Source organism: Elephas maximus, chromosome 2 (assembly GCF_024166365.1).
Source record: "Elephas maximus indicus isolate mEleMax1 chromosome 2, mEleMax1 primary haplotype, whole genome shotgun sequence".
NCBI lineage: Eukaryota > Metazoa > Chordata > Mammalia > Proboscidea > Elephantidae > Elephas > Elephas maximus.
The window spans coordinates 124,710,887-124,734,363 of record NC_064820.1 but is presented as its reverse complement, the minus strand read 5'-3'; the positions used below and the strand labels follow the sequence as shown (position 1 = coordinate 124,734,363).

Below are 23,477 nucleotides of genomic sequence, written 5' to 3'. Positions count from 1 at the left end.
AGAACTGGTTTCTGTTCTCAAATACTCAATGAAAAGGATAACAAAACTTAGATAAAAAGTTTTTGGTGAAATATAAACTTTATCAGTGAAAAGAAGCATACTTAAAAACATCTCTGCCAAGTTTCTGTTTCATGATGATTTCTGTTTTCAAGACCCACAACACTGAGAGTTCCGAGTATGAGATTACACAGGCCTTTCTTAACCATACAAGATGGAGAAGAACCTGCCCATTGATTTCAGGATGGGAGTAAACACAAAAATACTTAAGAAAAGCAGCAAACCACTACTGGTATTAGGTAAAGATTTTTATTTCTTATCTAACCATGCTGCATGTATACAATACTGACACACACAACTTAAAAACAAATAGGATTTATACATAAAATACAATGGGAGTGTGGCTTTTGAAATTAATGCAACAAACTTACTGTACGATTCGTAATTTTGGCCAGTATACAGTATTATAGCAATGGTACTGAAATTATCAATGATTTAAATTAATCAAACTACAGTGTATGTCAAAGGCACTAGGAGATCTACGTTTTTCTTCTACCAGTCTAAGAACAAGAAAGAATTAAAATGGAAAACAAATATATACATTAAGAAATTGGGCAGACACTGGTGTGCTGAAATGTAAACTGTACCCATTCCTTAATTCACAGCCCTGTAGGAAAGAGAGGAACTTTCCTTAAGATAAGAGTTAAGGGGAAACCCAGTTAAGAGGAAAGAGATATTTAAAACAGGCTAAAAAGAAACAAGAAAAACAAAAACAACCCACACAAAAAAATAATAATTGTAATTTTAAAACATGCTACAGATGAAGTAGCACCGCCCCCCCCCACCCCAAAAAGTAGCCTTAAATTTCCTGCTGAAAAAAATTCCTCTTTTTCTAGAAAATAGAGACAGTTTGTCAAACGGATTCCACTTGTCGGATAAACATGTAGATGCAGACCACCCTTAATTAATCTTATACTTCAAAAGAATCTAAACAAAAATGGGCAATACTATCATATTTTAATATCCTAAAATTTAATATATGTAATTAGAGTTTATTAAAGAACAGTCTGTAAACCAGGAACACTCTACCAAGGCTCCATTTAATAAATAAATATTACTTCTTAAATTAAAAAGAAAAGAGAAGGACTACACATTTAATAACCTATTTATAGTATGTGCCACTTGTTTTTAAATCTGCATGTTTCAAATAATGAGCAGGTTTATTCATCCATATCCTTTCGTAAGTTTAACACTGAAGTCACAAAATATTTCATGTGTGGTTAAAGACAAAATAAATGTGAAGACACCCCAGGACTGCTATGATTGGAGCTAAATGAACAGTTCTAACGTTAGTGCCCCCGTTTTTTCATACACGTATCCAGGCCTGGCTTGAATATCCAATTTTGGTATCTCATAAAGTGAGTCTTTAATGCCCATCTGGTATAATCGATTCTAATGTAAATACTTAAAAAAAAAAAAAAACTGCTAAAAACAGCAATGCTTTAAGAATTTTTTCAATTTTTGTCTTTTTATAGATTTCTTTTTACTTCTGCAGTGGGGTGGAATGGGAAAAAAAATCCAACATACTGGCTTAAATTTTATATAATGTTTCACAGCTTAACTCAAAAGTTATTCCTTTCCTATTAACTAGATTGGTAACCACTAGAAACATGGACTTTTAAAAAGAAGCATTAATCTTTTTTTTCCCCTTACTAGTAATATTAAGATTTCTTCTCTAGAGCAATTACTAACAGAAGTAAATGTGCATCATAAAAAACATTTTACAAGTGCCAAGATATTCTGCTCACGCAAAGCTTCTACAAGACATAAATCCGCCTCAATTCTTCACAGTACCTAAACAATGCCCCATAAAGTTATAAACTTTGAATTATCTACAAAGAAAATGCCAACAAACATAATCTGTATTACCTGGAAAACACTCACCATACACAGGACATTCAGTACTCAATCTCTGAAATGTACTTTAAATTTATGGACACATTTTTTTACCACCACCGCACCAGTAAGCCACTGACCCCCACTCTATATAAGCTTTCTAATTATAAGCCAATGTTTAGTCAAATTCATTAAAATAATGTAAATTTAATAAATACTAACTTATGAAGTCTCAAAACATTTGCAACCAATGCATCCCAGAACTGATTATATTATTTAAAAAGTCACAAAAGATATACTAAGTGGTTTAGGAGCAGCATAACTTTAAAAACAAAACAAAAACTTTGTAAGCAGCCAACAAAAGAACAATCTTATCTATTACAACTTACTTTATTACAAAATGAAAATAATTTTTATTTTTATGGGAATATGGATTTAGTTGGTCTTAAAGTAGAAGAAATTTGGGGAAGAATACTTTTTTATAAAATCTGAGAAAAACAGAACAAAGTGTTTTTCTGGCTTAATTGCATTTTCTGGAAAATGGAGACCCTTCTCAACTGGGAAATACACAGCAATTTCCATCACTATTAAAATAGGACACAGGAAAGTATTCCAGTGTCACACTTCAAGTGACTTAAAAAAAAATATATACAGGCAAAGATAAAGTGACTGATACTTAGATTCTTAATTTTCTGCAACTGTGGCTCCTTTATATTTAGATACAATTCAATGTTTCAAGAGAACATGAAACCATAATAGAAGAAATATATTTGATTTGAACTCAAAGTGGCAAAACAAGTCAGAAGAGATTTAGATGAAACACATTTTCAACCTTTCTTTGAAACATGTACACTTCCAAAGACTGACTGTCAAATTATAAAATTTTCTACCGAAGGCCTGTAAGATCAGTCATCTCATACTTATAATGCAATGAATGTTAGAATAAAAATTAGGAACACTGAAGCAGACTGGGGTAGGTTAGTATTAGGACTGAGTCATTTCTTAGATGCACAGCCCACACAAATGTAACAGAGCAACACAGGACAGTTTGATCTTCTAGTTTACTTGTGCAAAACAGGACTTAAATTTTTAAAGTTCTGGCTATCTAAATATAAAGTAGTTGGGTAAATGGCTAACATATTTTACGTATACATCTAAACTGCAGCTCTCTCTAGTGTGAGCTGCTCCCCAACCTCAAATTGAAGAGTAACATGACAATCTCAACAATCACTAGTTGTACAATGTTAATATGTTATATTAACTTATTATCTATAGACTGAAAGGTATTACGCAAATTATTATTTTCAGTTGTACTCCACAATTAACAGCTTCCATTATTCAAAGTTACACAGAAGTCTTCAGTGCTTTAATTAAAGATTTTGTTCAGGCATTAGAATATCAGTAATTTTTTATCATAATTTGAAGTCCATTAACATTTACTGAAGTAAAGAGTCGATTACAGTTTCAGGCTTTGCAGAACGCTTTCTGTTTGGAGAAAGGAAAAAGAAAACATGAATCTTTACTTGTAGCTAATACAAGGTAGCCACAGAGTCTGGAAACACAGGCCAGTGTTTGACCATGTTAAGTGATCAATGCACGCCCGCCCTGCAGGCTAGGGGAAAGTGACCTGGAGTAGGTATAAGGGGATGAGGCCATACCCCACCGTGCAAAGTGGTGAGGGGCTAGGGGGATGACAATTTCCAACACTGGATTAAACCCTTGATTACCTCTTTTGGGGTATGCTAAAGGTGCAGATTTATTCAGTAAAATTCAGAGACACAAACCATCTGAGGCAATTCTTCATAGATAAGTAGGGATTAATGAAAATACTACATTAATATACCATGTTTACTGCAATCTTGCTCAGCACATTAAAATATACATTTGCTAATGAGGGACATCACACTGAACACATCATGTAATATAACGTAATACAAATAAAACTTATTGTATATATTTGCCTATGCTTATGACCACCCTACCGTTTTCTTAGGGTTTTCACAACATAGCAAGCTAATCTGTTACACAGAGATGCTAGGTTTGGCTCACCAGATGGTGACCCACACATTTTTTTTTTTTAGGTTAAAACAAAAAAGTACCCATTTTATAGTGAGCATTCTAAAAACTGTCTCCAAATCTTATCAAATTATTTGTGTGTTTTAGGTCCAGTTTAAAAAAAAAAAAAGTGATGAAAAGTTGAGCGATTTCACATAAATAATCTGGATTTCTGACTTCTCCTTAGAAATGTGAAGTTCCAAAAACAACGGACCTTCTATTCCCACAACTAACTAGGAAGAGAGTAGCAGCCACTCTTTTTAGGTAAAACAGCTCTCCAGTCTGCCCCAGTCTCCACTTTCTATTTTTCTCCTAAAACTTGAGGGCATGTTTTATCTTCACACTTACATTGTTGTCTTTCTTACAGCAGAGTTAAGAGGAAAGTATATTAAAAGTGGAAACAGATAGATTCGTGTTTCCTATAAGTGATTCACTTCATTCAGTAGTAGTATATGCACGGCTTCTGCAGGCACATGACAGTCTGTGACCCCTGGCCTAAATGCTAAAGAACATAAACATGTGCACACGTCACATGCAACTGAATATCCCCCAAGTTCAACTATCCCACATTTATAAATGTAGGTTTATGTCTGTGAGATTAGACAATTCAAAAATATGGAAACCATACAATTTCACCCTACATGTAACTCAAAGTGCTTATATTCAAAATAAGGACTAGAACAAGCTTATTATTTCCTACCACTTCAGGAGCCCCAACTCTTACAATCAGTTTAAACAGGCTGAAACAGCACCTGATGTAAGGGAAGGGAGAAAAGAAATAAGCTCCAGCCCACATCCTGATTTTCCTAGGCTTATGTGATGACACATGGAGATCACCCAACAGCCAAAACTGGGAGCCAAAGGAGAGAGAAAAATAGCCAGAGAAGTTTTCCTTAACTCATAACAGAGAAAATCAAGGTTCTTGGGGGCAATGTTTAGGACAGAAAAATCAATCAGCTGAAAACCTTGGGAGTCTAACAAGACAAAAAAAAAGTATTAGCTTGTAAAACACTTATAAAAGATGATAGGACAGAAGGATTAAGTGTAAGAATTAAGAAATTAAATGAGATAACAGGTGATCTACTATATATTTGGAAAGAACAAAGTAAACTATAAAAACAAATCCTATTACCTGGGAGGGCTGAAGAAGCTGGAAGACCTTAATTCTTTAGCTGGATTTTACCTACTCAAATTATAACTACGTAGTAAGAACTTTAAAATTAACTCAGTATTCCTTATATAAACTAGTTTTAAATTTGACTAGTATTTTAATATATCAGCCAAAATATTTATCACATTAACAAAATAAATTTTCACTTTCTTAAAAAGTACCTAATTAGAATATCCTAATGCCTTCATTTCATGTGACTCAAGGACAGTCCTTACCTTCTCCCTGTCTTTGGCCTTCCTTTTCCCTTTGAAGTCCGTGGCCTTTCTAATTTCATCAAGGACTGCCGCAGGCTTTCCTCTGTGTAGGCGAGATACACATGAGAAAGGTCCACTTCAAAGGGCTAAGTAAAAGAAAGAGGTAACAGGCACTCTTAGTTTTTTTTTTTTTTTCTTAGAGGAGAAAGTTAAATCAGTTTGGGGGAAGAGTTAAAATACTAAATAAACTCCTAGAAAAAAATACTGAAAACAAAACCAAATAAATGTCTACAAGTTATCTTCTCCTAATTCTATTATCTAAAGTAGTAGTGGTGCTGCCATAACAGAAATACCACAATTGGATGGCTTTAACAAACAGAAATTTATTCTCTCATAGTCTAGGAGGCTAGAAGTCCAAATTTCAGGGCACCAGCTCCAGGGGAAGGCTTTCTTTCTCTCTCGGTTCTGGGGAAGGTCCTCATCAACAATCTTCCTTGGTCTAGGGGCTTCTCAGCACAGGGACCCTGGATTCAAAGGACATGCTCTGCTCCTGGTCCCTTTTTCTTGGTGGTAGGAAGTCCCTCTCCTCTCTGCTCGCTTCTCTCTTCTAGATCTCAAAAGAGATTGACTCAAAATAGAACCTCATCTTGTAGGTTTGAGTCCTGCCTTATTAACATCATAGAGAGAGGATTTACAAAACATAGGAAAATTACATCAGATGATAAAATGGTGGACAATCACACAGTACTGGGAATCCTGGCCTTGCAACATTGACACACATTTCTGGGGACACAATTCAATCCCTAACAGTTGAGTAAAAGAAGCCCTGACTCTAAATTTCCTTAGAAGTAAAGAAAAACCTGTTTTCCCTAAAGCTGCAACCACTTTTGTTGATCTAGTACTAGGAGAGCCTTGAAAAGGAAGGACACATTTTAGTCTCTAACCAAAGCCCTATGACCCAGAGAGGAAAAATTCCCAAAGATCAACTCCATGCCACTCTTGTGGTAGAAATGACAGCCTGCCATGACGACTGAATGTGAGCAGACCGGTCCTAATAAGCACCCTACTCTAGAGCCTCTATTCCCAAAAGATCAGCACATTTTTCAGCAGAGCTGATTAACAGATCTTGCGTTCATAACACAATTTAATGGCCCACACTCCTATGGAAAAAACTAGTTACAAAAAAAATTTTTTTAAAGCATTCTTACATCTTTCTCCTTTTTATCAGGTACTGGGGTCTGCTTCCTCATGTTATTTCCTGTGTAGGCAACACATTTCTCAAAAAAGGAAAAAAAGAGGGAGAGAGGAGAATTGCTTCAATTAGCAAACTGTCTTTAAACTGTGAATAAAGTGCATCACTGTGAGATGTCCTGAAGTTACACTTGTAAAACACAATTCGCATGTTGGATCCAGAAGCCAGTCCGTCCCGTGTTGCACCTGAGCTATACCTTTTCTACTACATAATCTTTGTTTTACAGTTAATTAGAAAAACACCTTATCTTCCCTACTGTATCCTCATCTGATTCCCCTCTGGACCACCTTCCTCCCAATGTAGCCACTGCAATTCCTAGACCATAGGAAATACTCTGTAAATATTTCATGAAATGAAGGAAATACTCACTAGCTGCCATTCTCCTATGTCTTCATTCCAATGGACATAGTTTTCAATCATTTCCTTTTAAAAGAGTTAAAGTCTACTTTTAATATTTAATAACATTTAAAATATTGGAAAATAATCATGGGACTAAAATCTTAATATTAAGTGAAAAAGGTAACAAAACGTTATATACTGCATGATACTCTTTATAAATTGAACAACTGTAAATACATATTTAAAAAAAAAAACAAAACCCAAACCCGTTGCCGTCAAGTCGATTCCAACTCATATCGACCCTATAGGAGAGTAGAACTGCTCCATAGGGTTCCCAAAGAGTGTTGGTGGATTTGAACCGCCTACTTTTTGGTTAGCAGCCAAACTCTTAACAACTGCATAACCAGGGCTCCTAAGTATATATACTTCTGTGAGCAGCCATCTAAGATACTCCACTGGTCCCACCTTATCCGGAGCAAGGAAGAATGTAAAGAACCAAAGACACAAGGGAAAGATTAGTCCAAAGGACTAATGGACCACAACTACCACAGTCTCCAGCAGACTGAATCCAGTACAACTAGATGGTGCCCAACTACCACCACCTACTGCTCTGATGGGGATCACAATACAGGGTTCCAGAGAGAGCTGGAAAAAAATGTAGAAGCAAATTCTAACTCACAAAAAAAGACCAGATTTACTAGTCTGACATAGACTGGAGAAACCCTGAGAGTATCCATGGACACCCTTTTAACTTAGTACTAAAGTCACTCCTGAGGTTCACCCTTCAGCCAAAGATTAGACAGGCCGATAAACCAAACAATAATACACGTGGCTCAACCATGTATGTGAGACTGAATGGGCACACCAGCCCAGGGGCAAGGACGAGAAGGCAGGGGGGGACAAGAAAGCTAGAAGAATGGAAATTGAGAACCAAAGGTCAAGAAGTGGAGAGTTTTGACACATCGCCGGGTTGGCAACCAATGTCACAAAACAATATGTGTATTAATTGTTTGAGAAACTAATTTGCTCTGTAAGCCTTCATCTAAAGCACTGTATATAGGAATATACGTAATGCAGCTAAACTACATAAAAGGAAAAAGCAAGGGAATGAGGAACATGGGATTCAGGCTGGTCACCCTGGGTTGGAAGAGGCAAAGGGACAGAATAAAGGAGGGTTGGAAGTATGTCACTGTCAAAGTCCTAGCTTTTATTTCAGGTGGTGAGCTAATAAGAGTTCATTATAAAATAAATAAATAATTTAAAAAACTAAATAAATAAATCCAGGACACCCAAAGACCAATAAGGAGAATGCATCATGAACCAAGGATTTATTTATTTATTCAATTCCGTGCTTTTGCAGTCCAAAGAAAAAAATACCAAAGCTTATTTTTAGATAAATTTCCTAAAGCTGTATTGAGATTCGAAACAGATTTTTTAAAAAGTTAATATGCTAAAGTTTACAAAAATATACCGTAAAGATGGAAATTTGGGGTTAAAAAAAAAGCAGCTCAGATTTTTAAATTATAGTAGTATTAACGATTAATAACCATGAAGCAGGAAAAAAAAAAGTTAGTACAGGGCTTCTGTTTATTCTATGTATATGATAAAGGATGCTGAATGAATGAACAACCTTGATTTTGGTTGCAATTACATAATCTGAGTTCCTCCAAAGGGCTGAGAAATTTGGATGCTCAAATATTCCAGTAGAAAACTATGTGCACTTTGTGTATTAACTACTTAATGAGAAACTTAGTATGCTCTGTAAACTTCCACCTAAAGCACAATAAAAAAAAGAATGAAAACTATGTGCTAAGAAAAGTTAACCACTGAAGTGAAATGAGATAGCATTAGTTCAAGAAAATGTTACAGCTGGTAAATGAAATGTAAATACTTACTATCAATTAAAACAGAAACTATATTTCCTCGTTCCTTAACTTAACCAGCCAAGTGACCTAACATGTAGGTCAGAAAATGTCTCTCCTACCTGATAATCCTGAGGTATAAAGTTATCAATAATAAGCATCTGAAGTCGAAGCTCCCGGCTAAGTTGTCGAATGTTCTCCAGTAGGCCTTCAATTTCTCTCTGATGTTCTTGTTGGAGATCGGCCATCTACCAGAAGAGTTATGAAGATATTATAAACAAAATAGCTCCATCTGACTTAGCGCATTGGTCTAAGAAATCTTGTGAGAGCTCACCCAGTTCTTTAACAAAAACAATGGAGGGAGTGAGACTACCTATTATAAACTAATCCAGGTTATTATAGTTAAGGTATTAAAAAAAAATTTTTTTTAAGCTTAATAGCTAAAATTTTAAATTGTCTATAATAGGGAAATCGTTTATTTCTTTAAGACTGTAAGAACACACTATGATTCCTTTAGGCACTTTAATTATACGTAATCAAAGAAACTTCTTCTTAAAAAATTTAACACTACATTAGTAGGTAACTTTTAAGACACCAACCTCTGACTTTGCAGCCATCAACATAGTCCAAACTTTCTTTAATTTCTTCGTCTTTCCCTGAGCTTCCTCTTGTAAGCTGGTATATTTTTCTTCAATATCCAAGCGTTCTTGCTATGACAAAAATTGGAAAACTTTAGAATAATGTTCTTCATTAAATCACAAATTTATTCTATAAGTGATACAAATGTTTAGCAACTATTATCTTTCAAAGCAATCTACAATCTTTAAAATTTCATTAAGATTACAGATATTTAGCTTTTTACTCATATTGACCCTACAGGACAGAGCAGAACTGCCCCACAGGGTTTCCAAGGAGGGGCTGGTCGATTCAAACTGCCGACCTTTTGGTTAGCAGCCAAGCTCTAAACCACTGAACTATCAGAGTTCCAGCTTTTCACTAGAAAAGTTAAATATCCTAGACAAGGAGTTAAACCCAAAACAAAAAGTAACATTACCTCTTTTTCCTCAAGTTCTCTGCGAAGCTGCTCTGCTCTTTTCCACCTTTCTTCCAATTCCATATTAGATTCTTCAAGAAGTTTCTCTTGTTCCTCAGCTTTTGCCAACAAATCAACACCACCAACAATGACCTTCTTCTCCAGTGCAGATAACTTTTCCAGCAAAGACTGATGCTCTTGTCTGTTCATTAAAATGAGAATATTCTATATTCATGTATGATCTACTAGTCTACTACTACTGACACTTACCAAAACTTAACAAGAATTTGGACATACAATTTCAAAACAGGAATACAATTATGTAACATCTCTACCAAATAAGAACACTGTGCAATATTAATTTATGATTTATTCTACAATTAATTCAAATTCACTGATCTTTCCACACAGAGATAAAATAATCAAAACAGATACAAATTTTACAAATACACCACATACAACAGAACCAATCTATCCAGAACAGCTAGGCTGCTGTTGTTGTGTGCCTTCGAGTCAATTCTGACTCAGTGATCCTATCTGACACAGTAGGAATGCCCCACAGAATTTCCTAAAAAAAAAAAAAAAATTTTTTTTTTTTCTTAATCTTTATGGGAGCAGATCACCAGGTCTTTTCTTCCACGGAGTAGCTGGTGGGTTCAAATCACCGACCTTTCAGTTACCAGCCGAGCAATTAACCACTGGGCCACCAGGGCTCCTTAAAAATAGCTATACTGGAGACAAAACTCAAGCTATTTAAATACTATTCAATTTTCTGGATTATATATCCAATGAAAAATATTAAAACTTTAAATCATGAATTCATTTCAATTCAATCATACTCACTGAGCCTTAAGAAGATCTTTTTCTCGTTTCTCTAACTCAGCTCTAGCTTTGTTTCTTTCTTCTTCCTCCATGTCAAGCTTTGTTTCAAGTGCTTTCCTCTCCTCATCAATTTTTGCTTGCATTTCAACCATCTTATCTGGAGAAACTTTCTTTTTACCTATTTGAGTTATTTAATTGAAACAATCACTAAAATTAGTTGTGTAAATTATTCAATGTATAACCACCTAGATTCCTCAATAATAAAAAACAAAAATATCAACATGTTAAGGAAATCAAATGAATAATATACTTTATTTCTACTTACTATGTTCCTGGAAGAACTTTTTACCTAATTGCTAAATTCAAATTGTGGTCCAACTGTGCAACGATAGCTAAGAACAAAACACTAAGTGAAAAGACCAACAAAACAGATGAGCAGAAAGAAAGATTAACAGAAAAATAAAATAAAAAGGCAAAGATCTGTATGCCCTAAATAACATCTATAGGTCAAAAAGATGATATAATTCTTTTGTTACTCTTTCTAATAAGCAGGTACAAAACCAAGTGGTTCCTCAAAATATCTCCCCAAAATTGCGTAAGATAAATGCATAAGTAAAAGTCACATATAGGTACACAGTACACAGATAAAAATAACAGGCAGCATTTATATCAATAAGTACTCTTTTTCAGAGTTCTAAAATTTTTTTAAAAATTATTTGGAAGTATTTTATTTCATAGTGTACTTTTAAGGGAAGAAATTCCACAGTTTGTATAAAAATTATATAGAAATTAACAGCCATTTTACAATTGCTGAGCTGCCATGATGTATCATTACACCCAAGACGAGCAACTAAAACAACTTGTTATCATGTCAAATTCAGGACTACAACAATCTCCCTAAGTCGGAATAAATATAGGTGTCAAATGTAAGTAGAAATACTGTGAAATAATATAGCTAGAAATACACCTTCCAACTGATTATTTTGATTATAATGTCTGATAGACTGTTTTATATACATACAAGTGCTCAATAAAAATTTACTGAATGAATTTATTATGAAAAATAAAAAAGACCATATAAAAATCAGCTTATAAAACTGAATCAAAGATAATTTCTGGTAATGCAATTTCTTGGAAACATACTTTCCTTCAGAAAACTGATCAAACTTTTCGAAGAATTGGTCTGAGACTGTCCTGAAAGCTTTCTGCCATTCTTAACTTCCTTCCCAAAGGACCACAGAAGAAGAAGAGTGAAAACCAGAACAGTTTATAGATTGTTAATGTCTCTACTCAACAGTTAACCCCTCCTGCTAGCAAGGAAAGAGAACTGAAAAATAATTACGATGGAGAAAGAGATCTGTATATATTCTTTCAGGAACCATGAGATGGAGAATCATCCATAGGCTTTAGTTCTTTAAGACAAAATTGTACCAAAAATTCAAGGGTTTAAAATACATTACCCTTCATTTCTACAGAAATATAGGTCCAAAACAAGTCTAAGCCACAAAACACATAAGTTAAATAAAAGATTAAATAAAAGCACTGATCCAAATTCATGCTCTGGTGTGGTGTGATTCATTGCATTCCAGAAGTCAGGATGTGGAACTGATTCTGTACATTTTTGGCAAGTCACCTGTATTGAACCTTCTCAATTACACTGTTACAAAGTAACTTTTTAAAATAAATTAATCCCTATTTCTAATGAATTCCTAGAAAGGATTTCCTGTCAGTAATGCAATTTCTTAGAAATATGAAGGGAAAAGTTCCAGGTATAAAGAAAGTACATGCGTTTTTAAGTTCTTTCCCACCTCAGAATTACAAGTATTTAAAGGAAAAAAAAAAAAAAAGGCAAATATGCCAAGACCAAAAAAAAAAAAAGTTTGTGTGAAGACATGGATGCTAATAGTATGGAGGAAATGATCTGATCAACATATGAACACTGATATTTTTAGGCTTCTACGGTTCTAATTATTTTGTTAAGAGCAAAAACTTATAGTTTCAAAACTCATCAAGGGGCAATAAAACATCTTATACGCAGAAATACAAATACACATACCTATTAATGAATTGCTACTCTGCCTGAATTGCACTACTAATTCAAAACCATTCAGGTAATTTTTTTTTCAAATAGATGCTTTAGCAGTGAAAATCTTACTGTGTCCTTGTAATATTTTCATGAAGATGACCATGCATGCATAGCCAGGTTTAGATTCAAAAGTCTAATATTTAGTAATAAATTACTATAGCAAGAATCACTCTGACAAATCAGTGTATTTCTTCCCAAACAGTATTTTAAGCTACATGTGAATATGCACCTACTCTCCTAACCAGGCATTTTAAAATGGGACATCATTAAAAGTCACTTTTATATAAATTTCTTTAAAATATAACAAAACCTAATTAACTAAACCAACAAACAAAAAAACCTTCTTCCTCTAATGCTCCATGATAGAGCTCAGCATAAAATTTCAGGTAAATGAGTCTAAGAAAAGTTAACGTCATAACAGGACGTGGTAACATTTTAAACTGTCCTCTGCCATTGCCATATGCTGGAATCAAAACTGGGATGGAGAGCTTTGGCAAGAGAAAAGTTAAAGGGAAGCATTTCTGGCAAGTATTAATTTAATTAATTTCATTTTCATTATATGAGTCCCTGTGGGCATAGGTATCCAGGCATTTGAATCCTGGCTAAGGAGGAAAAAAACGGAGATAAATGTCTGAATGTGAAATCATTTACATTTGTATTTCCAAAATTTGTTTTAATGGGTCTTTAAAAATTTAGACAAAAAAGGAATATAAAAAAAAAAAAGCTTAAGTTATCCATTAAGGATATTTTAAATGTAAAAGACAGATACTTACCTTGTAAAAAAATTATTACATTTTAAAAAGTGTAATGTAGTTAAATAACAAAGTTATTTATGGGATAAATAATTGTACCATGTGGAGTGCAAATCAATCACACCAACCTGCTTGATCTTGCAATAAGAAGTGGTAAGCAAATCGTAGACAGGAAGCATGTGCACAGAGGTGAAGAGGAAAAAAAGAAAACATTATTTCTTTTGTAAAACAAAGAAAAATGTATAATAGCATTCATTTATACTATAAGTACAGAAATAAATCAAACCACTATCAAAACTGAAATAGAGCCCATGTAAAAATGCATATTCAACACAATGAGAGATGTAATTTAAGCAAAGATTAATTTAATCTAAGATTACAATTCGTAGCAATCTCAAGCTCACAAGGAATCCCAAACTCCTCAAAACATAACTGTTAGGCACCCCGTGGGTATACTAACGGTAGACATGGAATTGGGAACCTGCTAAGACCTGGGAAGTAGTCTAAAAGGGCAAAACAGTAAAATAAGCCAATTTTAAAAATTATTAAGTTAAAAGTAACAAAATTCACATTCTTCATTTCCAAAATTTCCCAATTCAATGCTTCTTCCAGTACTGTACAAGGATCTATCACAGGTCTGCCCCCCTTTAAGAAAATCTGATTCAAAAACCTCAACCAACTAAACAGATAGATAACAGTAATCTGTATTGCTTTTTTTTTTAATTAACAAAAGGACTTAACGAAGAATTTTTTTAAAGATGGTAAGTTCTCCCAATGCAGTCACAATGTCATTTGATTTCCAACTTGATTTATAAGCAATTTTTTTCAGAAAAATATTACCTAAAGTGAAGCACACCTGTATAATAACAAACTTACATTCAATCTACTAGGAGATTAAAAGTAATTATAATAATGATTCTATAAAAGCAAATGACCAATTGATGACTCAAGCAAAGGACACCTGAAATAAATTTAAAAAAAAAAAGGCCATTCATAGTTTTTAAAGGGAAAATACAATCAAGTTACATAGAGCAACCACATGCTGGGGAAACCATCTCTCCACTTCACCAACACACCCACATCACAACAAAAAAATTTAACAGTATGTGCTAGATATGCAAATAGTAATTAAAATTTCTTGAATTAAAAAAGTACAATTCATTTCATAACATACTTTAATATAAACCTAAAACCAAATCCACTGCCATCAAGTCAATTCCGACTCATAGCGACCCTATGGGACAGTGTAGAATTGCCCCATAGGGTTTCCAAGGCAGTCGTCTTTACAGAAGCAGACTGCCACATCTTTCTCCCATGGAGCAGCTGGTGGGTTCAAACTGCCGACCTTCCAGTTAGCAGCTGAGCACTTTAACCACTGTGCCACCAGGGCTCCTCCTACTTTAATATAACTACTCTTAAAGAATTAAAGTAAGTTTTAAAACAGGAAATTAAATTACATTGCCTCCTGCTCAGACATTTTTCTTGTGTTTTGCAGTTTAAAATACAAAATAATACCTCTGTATGGTTTCTAAAGCAATTTCATATCTTTCAATTATCTTCTGAAATAAATTACTTTGGTAAAATGCTTAATAATTTTCAATAGATAAAAATATTTCTAATATTCTTGGAAATGCTCCTCTAGGAAGGTAAAAACATAAGAACAATAACCAATTGTTTTTACTATTAGTTTTGGAAAGGGTAAGTATATAGATAATGCTTTAAAAGACAGTAAGCTGCAAGCTAGAACAAGAAAACATTACCTTTCTTTTCTCCTGAAAATAAAATATAAAGAGATAAAATTAAATGCTTTCAATTTAATTAGCTAAGGTTTAAGAAAAAGCCTTTAAGTTTGAAATAAGTCTAGATAGATTCTACATAAACCCATAGATTTGAATTCTTTAATCATACCTTAGGAAGTTCTCTTAAAATTGGTTGGGTAATTTAGAAATAGAAATCTATAACCATTTGAAATAAAATACTACTCAATTTATCTTTACTTGCTGCTTCAAACTTTACATTTTTTTTTTAATTTGGAAGCTTTCAATCTTAAGCTACCTAATAATAGGACACCCACCAAAGTATAAATCTTTTTAATTGTAAGACATATTATAATCAGCACTGGTGTACTTCCAAATATAATTTACACTTTTAGAAATTCAGGATTTGTTATTACATGTTCCTTAAACTGATTAGAATTAGAAAATTATCATCAAAACATAAAAAGGAACAGGAATTATTCTTTTATACAGCTTACTAGCTCTCTTTACATTATCTCAATTGCAAGAGCATGAATCTCTCTTCCATTGTCTCAAACATAAGCTTAAGCATGTCTTAACAATCACGGTTAATAGGAAGCAATGAAGAGGGGGGAAAACCAACACATGCTTTGGTCTACTGAGAAGTCCAACATGTACTCTTAAGTAATGACAGGGAGCGGTGCAGCATTTCTCAAATGAAACCCACGGGTTATGGAAAAGCCAGAGCTCTGTTAGAGAACTGAAGAGCTGCCACTCACTAGGCAAGAACTTATCCAGAGGTTTCTCTATCACAGAACATGTGGAGTCTGAACTACTGCTGCTGCTACTGCCTGGAAGACAAAGAAATGAGCCCAACCGGAGCCAAAGAAAGAGGAACAAGAAATGAATACACACATGAAGAAAAATTCAGTTCCAGAAGAAAGAATTTTTAAAGAACAATCAAGCTTTGTATTAAAGAACCAAAACTTTCCCCCTCTTACAACCAGTCTTGATAATCTATCACATACTCCCTACTTTACAAAGCCATACAGGGGAATTAGAAACTATGTTCCTTTAAGCATCTACTGTGGGAAAAACACACTATTCACTCAAAAGATAATAATTCAGAAGGTTGAAACAGCGAGAATAAAAAATAAGTCATCTGGTGACATGTAAGTCTATTTAAACTATTTAGGCTGATAAGTTGAAGGCAATGAATTTTAAAACTTAAAAAGTCATTTCCAGTCACTGTTGATTCCGATTCATGGCAACCCCACATGTGTCAGGGTAGAAATGTGATCCTCAGGATTTTTATGGTTTATTTTTTCTGGAAGTAGATCACCAGGCCTTTCTTCTGAAGTGCCTCTGGGTGGGCTCAACCTCTCAGTTAGCAGCCAAGCACATTAACTTTTGCACCACCCAAAGACTAAAAAGTCATATAAAACCAAAAATATAAGAATGCTAAACTACCCTTTATTATAGCCAGGCTGGAGTCCCCAGGTGGTGTAAATGGTTAATGCACTTGGCTACTAACCAAAACGTTGGAGGTTGGCGTCCACCCAGAGGTACCTTGGAAGAAAGGCCTGGCAACCTACTTCTGAAAAATCAGCCATTGAAAACTCCGTGGAGCACAGTTTTACTCTGACACACGTGAGGTCACCATGAGTTAGAGGTGACTCGATGGCAACTGATATGGCCAGGCTGGCATCTCTCCAATTTTGCTCTTTCCCTTCTGAAACATCAAACTACCAGATATAATTATTTATTTTTAAGGTTTCACAGCAAAATTTTGAAAAGGTTCGCTGAAAACTTTTAAATTTCCAAGCATGAAAAGAAGGTATTATTAAATATTTTGACATATTAAACAATGACAATTTTTTCTATTTAAAATTTTAGTTTTAACAAATCCATTATCTGTTTTAGTTTTGAAAAGAATGGTTAACTCTAAAAAAATAGGTGTGAACACAAAACTATTTTTCTAAATCAAGGATCAACAAACTTATTCTGTAAACAGCCAGATGATAAATGTTTTAGGCTTTGCAAGATACAGTCTGTTACAATACTAATCTCTGCTGCTGTAATGTAACACAGTCAGAAGATCATACATGAACAAGTGAGCATGGCTGTTTAAATAAAATTTTATTCACAAAACAGGTGGTAGGCCAAATTTGGCCCATGTGTCATACTTTGCCAACTCTTGCTCTAAATCATGCTTTTCCTGCCTGTTGAAGCCACAGGGTCTTTATAGTTTTTAAATCTAAGGCTCTTGATCAAGCAGTAATGTGTTTTGTTTTCAACAAGGTCATTTTAATAAGGCAAGCAAAATATACACCAGATTCAAAACAATGATCCATATTAATGGAAGAGAGTTGTGAAATAAGTAAATACTTGGGGTAAAAAAATTTGAAACATAGGCCATTATAGTGAGTCTCTCCCTTTTGCCTGTTATTCTCTATCTTTATTACAACAAACACAATCTTAATTTACACTTGACAACAAATGCCCCACAAGAGGGTGAAAATGAGAGCACATTTCATAAAGAAAAAAAATTAAATTAAAAAATAGTATCTTAAAAACAGTATCGTCATATAAACTTATTATTTAAAAATTCCATGACTTCTAAGACTAATCGTACTTGAGAAAAACTCCACAGTAACCTAAGTACCTAAGAAATTTAGGTTCCAAACACAGATGAAAATTCTCACATAAAATTAAAATACTACGTGAAATTTAAAAATGATGTCTCCACTATCAGAGAGTAGGTTCACTATAAAAGAAAAAAAATAATGCAAAGTTAAAGTTAATATGTCTGTCCTCTGTTCTAACTACAAACAACAAAATAAAAGTCTTGTAATTTACTATCGTAAGAAAGTTTAAAACATTATTCAGTAGTAATCCCACTTAATTTCCCTAAATTAGAACACTAAAAAGAACTTACCCCTTCTCTTTTTCCTCTTCTCTCCGTCTTCTCCAACTTCATCCTCTTCATCATCTTCTTCCTCTGACTCACTGATATCAGATCCAGATATTTCTTCCCCTTGGACAGAAATTTAATATGAATTTTATTCTGCACCAAGTCACTGGATACTTAGGAAATGCCTATATCAACTTTCCTTAAGTTTTGTTGCCCCAAACAAACCTTAAATACTCCTAGAGAATCTACAGCATATACGCTACCCCAGGAATAGACATGATATACGCAGATGCTTTATTTTGGAAGTTCCTAAAGAAAAGTTACGTTCTGACCCATTTAAAATTTCAAAGCACAAGTTTAAATACAGTTCTAAATATATTTATATAAATTATGTGTTAGAGTTATTATTTCAGCCTTTTAAAAAGGCTTTTCTCCTTTTGGGGAGCATTTTCTATTCAGCTTACAGTTTGGTAAGATTTTAAATCATTCACTCCATCTGTATATTTAAGAGCTATAAAACTGTCATCTAACAGCAACCACACTTTTAGGACTATATCACAAGCAATATTTCAAAGCAATAATACAAAGATGATATGAGCTACCTGATAAATTAAAAACAAACTGATTAATATTAATACGGTACACTATTATATTACTTTTAAAGTAGCTATTTAAAAATACCACTGTTCATATATGAAATATCTAAGAAAACAAAGGTAATTGGGGAAAATAAGTAAAATATGCACTACTCACAATCAGGTAATAAATACACCTATAAATAAAAGATGGCAAGAGATCACAGAATCTTAGAAGAAAGAATTTGTTAAAAATATTTTGTTCTTTGGGCCTAGAAACAATGACACGTTGGTAGCAATGCACATACCTATGTCCGAATCTTGGTTTTTAAATATCATTTTTCAATGACAGAAACCATGAAGAAATGGATGACTCTAAGGATGAGGCAGGGAAGAGATAAGATGAGCCTAGAACATCTTGTGGTGGTATAAAGTAAGGAAGCATTCAAAAAAGGATGGGAACATTTTGATAGGCTATAGGAACTACCCTACAGGAGCTCCTAATGGTAAAGGTTCAGACAATTTGAGAAAATAAATAATGGTAACATTGGGTTATAATCCACAGACTAAAACAAATACCAATGGGTCTATATTGATATCAACAATTGAGTAAATAATTAAATGGAAAAGAACGGACAGCTCTTCCTTACAACAGAATTTCAAATAATAAACATAGAAGGAATGATGGGAATAGAAAATCACCACTAAGCAAATTCCACAGAATTATTGTTGCAGGCAAGAACCATTGATGCATGATAAAATTTGTGGGAGAAAGTATAACGATAAACAGGATCTTTGCATAGTCTCAAAGTATCTCCCCACAAGACACACATGAATTACAAAGGGAAAAATAAAACAGTAGACATACAGAGGAAAACCTGACAGGCTGACTACAGGAGAACTTTAGAAAAGCCAAAATTAACAGATATTCTACAAAATATCTGACCAGTGCTCTTCAAAACTGTCAAGATCATAAAAGACAAAGTCCGAGGAGCCACAGCAGACTGGAGACTAAGGAGACACGATAAGTAAATGCAATGCGGGATCCTGGATTGGATTTTGGACCAGGAAAAGAGCACCAGGAGGAAAGCTGGCAACATTCAAATAAGATCTATACATTAGCTAATAGGATTATATCAATGTAAATTTCCTGATTTCAATAACTGTACTATGATTATGTAAGACATTAACATTAGGAAGAGCTAGATGGATGGTATACAGGAACTCTCCATACTATATTTGCAAGTTTTCTATAATCTAAAATTACTTCAGAGTCCCTGGATGGTGCAAACAGTAAAGGAACTCGGCTGCTAACTGAATGGTTGGAGGTTCGAGTCCACCCAGAAGTGCCCTGAAAGAAAGCCCTGGTGATCTACTTCGGAAAAAACGCAGGCACTGAAAACCCCAGGGAGACCAGTTCTACACGGACCCACACGGGGGTCACCACGAGGGCTGACTAGACAGCAGCTGCTTAACTGTTAAAATTCAAAGTTAGAAGTTAAAAGTAGTTTTTTTAAAGGCTTTTGCCTACTTTATCACTTATACGGTCAACTCTGTTAATGCGGCCATAAAACTATTAACTGGATTATAAAAATGAATGTCATAAGAGTGCAAACAAAATGTATTAAAAATGCAGACAGCAAAGTAAAGTTATGAACTCAACATTAACATATCTAAGGAATTTTATATCATTAAAACATATTGACTATAAATACCACCTAGTGGTCACATTTAAAACACCAAATTTCATTACCTAAGAAGCAGTTCAATTATTGCTTTGATTGAATCAGCGCCTTCTCCAAATAGATGTGTCATCTCTGGATTTCACCCCTCTGATGTAACCAGTGGAGCCCTGGTGGTGCAGTGGTTAAGAGCCTTGCTGCTAACCGAAAGGTCGGCAGTTCAGATCTACCAGCTGCTCCTTGGAAACCCTATGGGGCAGTTCTACTCTGTCCTATAGGGTCATTATGAGTCAGTATAGACTCAACAGCAAGAGGGACGATCTAAGCAGTTTTCCCACAGAGAGCAAAGGAAGGCACAGTTTTGGACCCTGCTGATTACCTTATAGGCTAATCAAGAAGGATCTGTTCCTAGCATGAAGGTACAAGGAGTCGCTGCGCACTTACCATTGGTTGAAAAGTTTCTCACCGTCATGCATAAGATCTTCAAACATTCTAACTTTCTAACATTACTTTGTCAGAAAAGAATTTCCAAAGTAGAATTTTATGTTCAAATTTAAGTATGAAAGCATATTTGAAGCCCGTGCAATGAATTTTCACTTAGAGTAAACTTGGTTTACCATGGCTGATACTTTATTTCAAAAACAGACTTGATATCTAATCACAAGGCAGAACTCTGTTAATTTTCACCTAAATACATAAACACCGTCCTATCACCCATTGCCGTCGAGTCAATTCTGACTCATAGCGACCCTACGGGACAGGGTAGAACTGCCCCACAGGGTTTCCAAGGAGCGCCTAGTGGGCCTACGAGGGTTTCCACTATTATACAGAGATAAATACAAATTCATATTTAAAAAGTGGCCATATAATATCTACAAAAAATCATGACAGGAATGGAGGTTTAAATCAAATTAATTTTTAAAAAATCATTTACACAAACATATAATTTTACTTGAGCTTAATGATGAAATGCTAAAGTACGTAAAAGTACCAAGTTACCTTCTAGAAATATTCCTTTAAATATCAATGTTAGACACTCAAAAAACTTTCAATAGATGATTTCTGTCAGGACACTTACTGGTTAAGCCAACATATTTTTAGCTAACATTAAAATCAATATTTTGATAAAAAGTTACCTTCTTCAAGCTTTTTTTTAAGTTCTTCTATTTCTTTCTGAAACTGACGAAGCAAAGCATCCTTTGGATCTTCATTAATTCTAGCTTTATTTTTAATATTTTTAGCACGGTTGGCATAGCGTAAAGTACTGATAGTTTCATCATAATTGTAATCTGCTGGCCCAATATTTGCACACTGTTGAATTAGGAATACAAAGTAAAACATTTTATATTTGACACAGTTAAAATCAATACCACCATTACAAATTTATCTAAAAGAGAATTTTTGAAGCACATGTGTACTCTGGCCTTCTTTAAAATAAGTCAAACATATTGGGTTTTGAAGTTAGACAACATTATGGAGCTAGTACATGTGGAATGCTAGAGAAAGAAATACCACAAATTTTAAAAAGTAAAAGTCAATAGTTTAAAAAATACTATACTTAAATTTTTGACATAAATTGGAATCGTACATCTGCCTTATGTTAGTCATACCACCAATTAAATCTTACCATCATGGTTTTTGAATTTCCTCCTAAGGAATCCTGAAGAAGACGAGTCAACTTAGAGTTACGATAAGGCACATGAGTGCTTTTTCCATCAACCAAGGCAGAAATTACATTACCAAGGGTGGAAAGTGAAAGATTGATTTTTGTAGCTTCCTTTAGGCGTTGCCCAGTAGCTCCAGTTTTTCCTTGCCTTTCTGAACCCTAATAATAAAAAGGGATAGAAATGAAGCTATAATACAAAAATGCAGAATATTCTTATCAAGGTTTTAAAAAAGGTAATTTAAAAGTAAAAAATCTAATATGATGTCTGAAATTGGCTTCAAAATATTACAGGAGAAGTACTGAGGGTAAAGAAATGAAACAAGATGGGCCGTGAGCTGGTAACTGCTGAAGCTGAACAATGGGTGTGGGTACATGAGAGAGCATTATACTATTCTATCTACTTTTGTATATGTTTAAAATTTTCCATAATAAATAGTAAGTTAAAAACACACTCAAGTTAACATGTTCAGTGCTTCTGCTCTACCTCCTAGTTTGTTGGGTAGTGCGTGGGGTCTTAAAAGTTTGCAAGCAGCCATCCAAGGCACAACAATTGGTCTCTATTTGCCTAGAGCAACAGAGGAAGGACAGTCAGAAATAGGAGGGGGATATGGAATGTGTGGCTAACTGCCTCTGTGAACAACTGCCTCCTCTGCCATGACCAGAAGAACCGGAGAGTGCTAGCTAGCTACCAATAACTGAACATTTTGATCAAAGATTCTATAGAAGAACCCTGGCCAAGAAGGGGAAAATGCAGAACAGAATTTCAAATTCTCATGGAATCAAGACTTTCTGGAGCCATAGAGGCTGGATGAATCCCCAAAACTATTGCCCTGAAATAATCTTTTAATAAACCTTAAACCAAAATATTCCCTGAAATCTTCTTAAAAACCAAACAATTGTTTAGCTTAACTAGTACAGAATGTCTGCCTTGAGCATTAAGCTTTCTGAGGGTCAAATTGACAACAGCAACTCAAAAGATTAGATGGGAACCTTAGGAGGCAGTGAGTTTATGTTCAGAAAAGGAGGGTGAGAAAGGTGGCACAACTAGAAGAATATAATCAATGCTACTGAATCATACATGTAGAAACTGTTGAACTGGTGTCTGTTTTGCTGTGTATATTCTTAACAACAACAAAACAAATTATAAAAAAACCACACACACACACACACGTAAACAGCTTGAAAATCTTTTCACTTTAATTTTTATTCACTTATAAAATAAAAAAGAAATTAGCAACACATGGATGGATAAACAAATTATGGTACATACACACAGTGGAATACTACGCGATGATAAAGAACAACGATGAGTCTGTGAAACATCTCACAACATGGATAAATCTGGAGGGCATTATGCTGAGTGAAATAAGTTAGTCACGAAAGGACAAATATTGTATGAGACCACTATTATAAGAACTCAGGAAAATTTACACACAGAGAAATGC

General features: G+C 34.3%; 1 protein-coding gene across 3 annotated transcripts in view; it reads right to left on the bottom strand.

The window, feature by feature from the left end:
* Positions 1-355: 355 nt before the first annotated feature.
* The window catches only part of KIF3A (kinesin family member 3A), a 56,244-nt gene continuing 33,122 nt past the window's right edge, over positions 356-23,477 (bottom strand). Inside the window, exons 7-19 of one of the 3 annotated variants that reach the window (XM_049872637.1) lie at positions 21,994-22,191; positions 21,503-21,677; positions 18,134-18,232; positions 15,975-16,046; positions 13,588-13,596; positions 10,643-10,799; positions 9,821-10,001; positions 9,366-9,476; positions 8,889-9,014; positions 6,935-6,988; positions 6,522-6,590; positions 5,335-5,459; positions 358-3,378 (exon numbers count right to left, since the gene is read on the bottom strand). In XM_049872637.1, the coding sequence (XP_049728594.1) occupies positions 3,330-3,378; positions 5,335-5,459; positions 6,522-6,590; positions 6,935-6,988; positions 8,889-9,014; positions 9,366-9,476; positions 9,821-10,001; positions 10,643-10,799; positions 13,588-13,596; positions 15,975-16,046; positions 18,134-18,232; positions 21,503-21,677; positions 21,994-22,191 (1,425 nt within the window). In that variant the 3' untranslated portion in view covers positions 358-3,329. Of the gene's footprint in view, positions 3,379-5,334; positions 5,460-6,521; positions 6,591-6,934; positions 6,989-8,888; positions 9,015-9,365; positions 9,477-9,820; positions 10,002-10,642; positions 10,800-13,587; positions 13,597-15,974; positions 16,047-18,133; positions 18,233-21,502; positions 21,678-21,993; positions 22,192-23,477 lie in introns of all 3 variants that reach the window. The other 2 variants (XM_049872629.1, XM_049872618.1) reach the window with 2 other exon arrangements.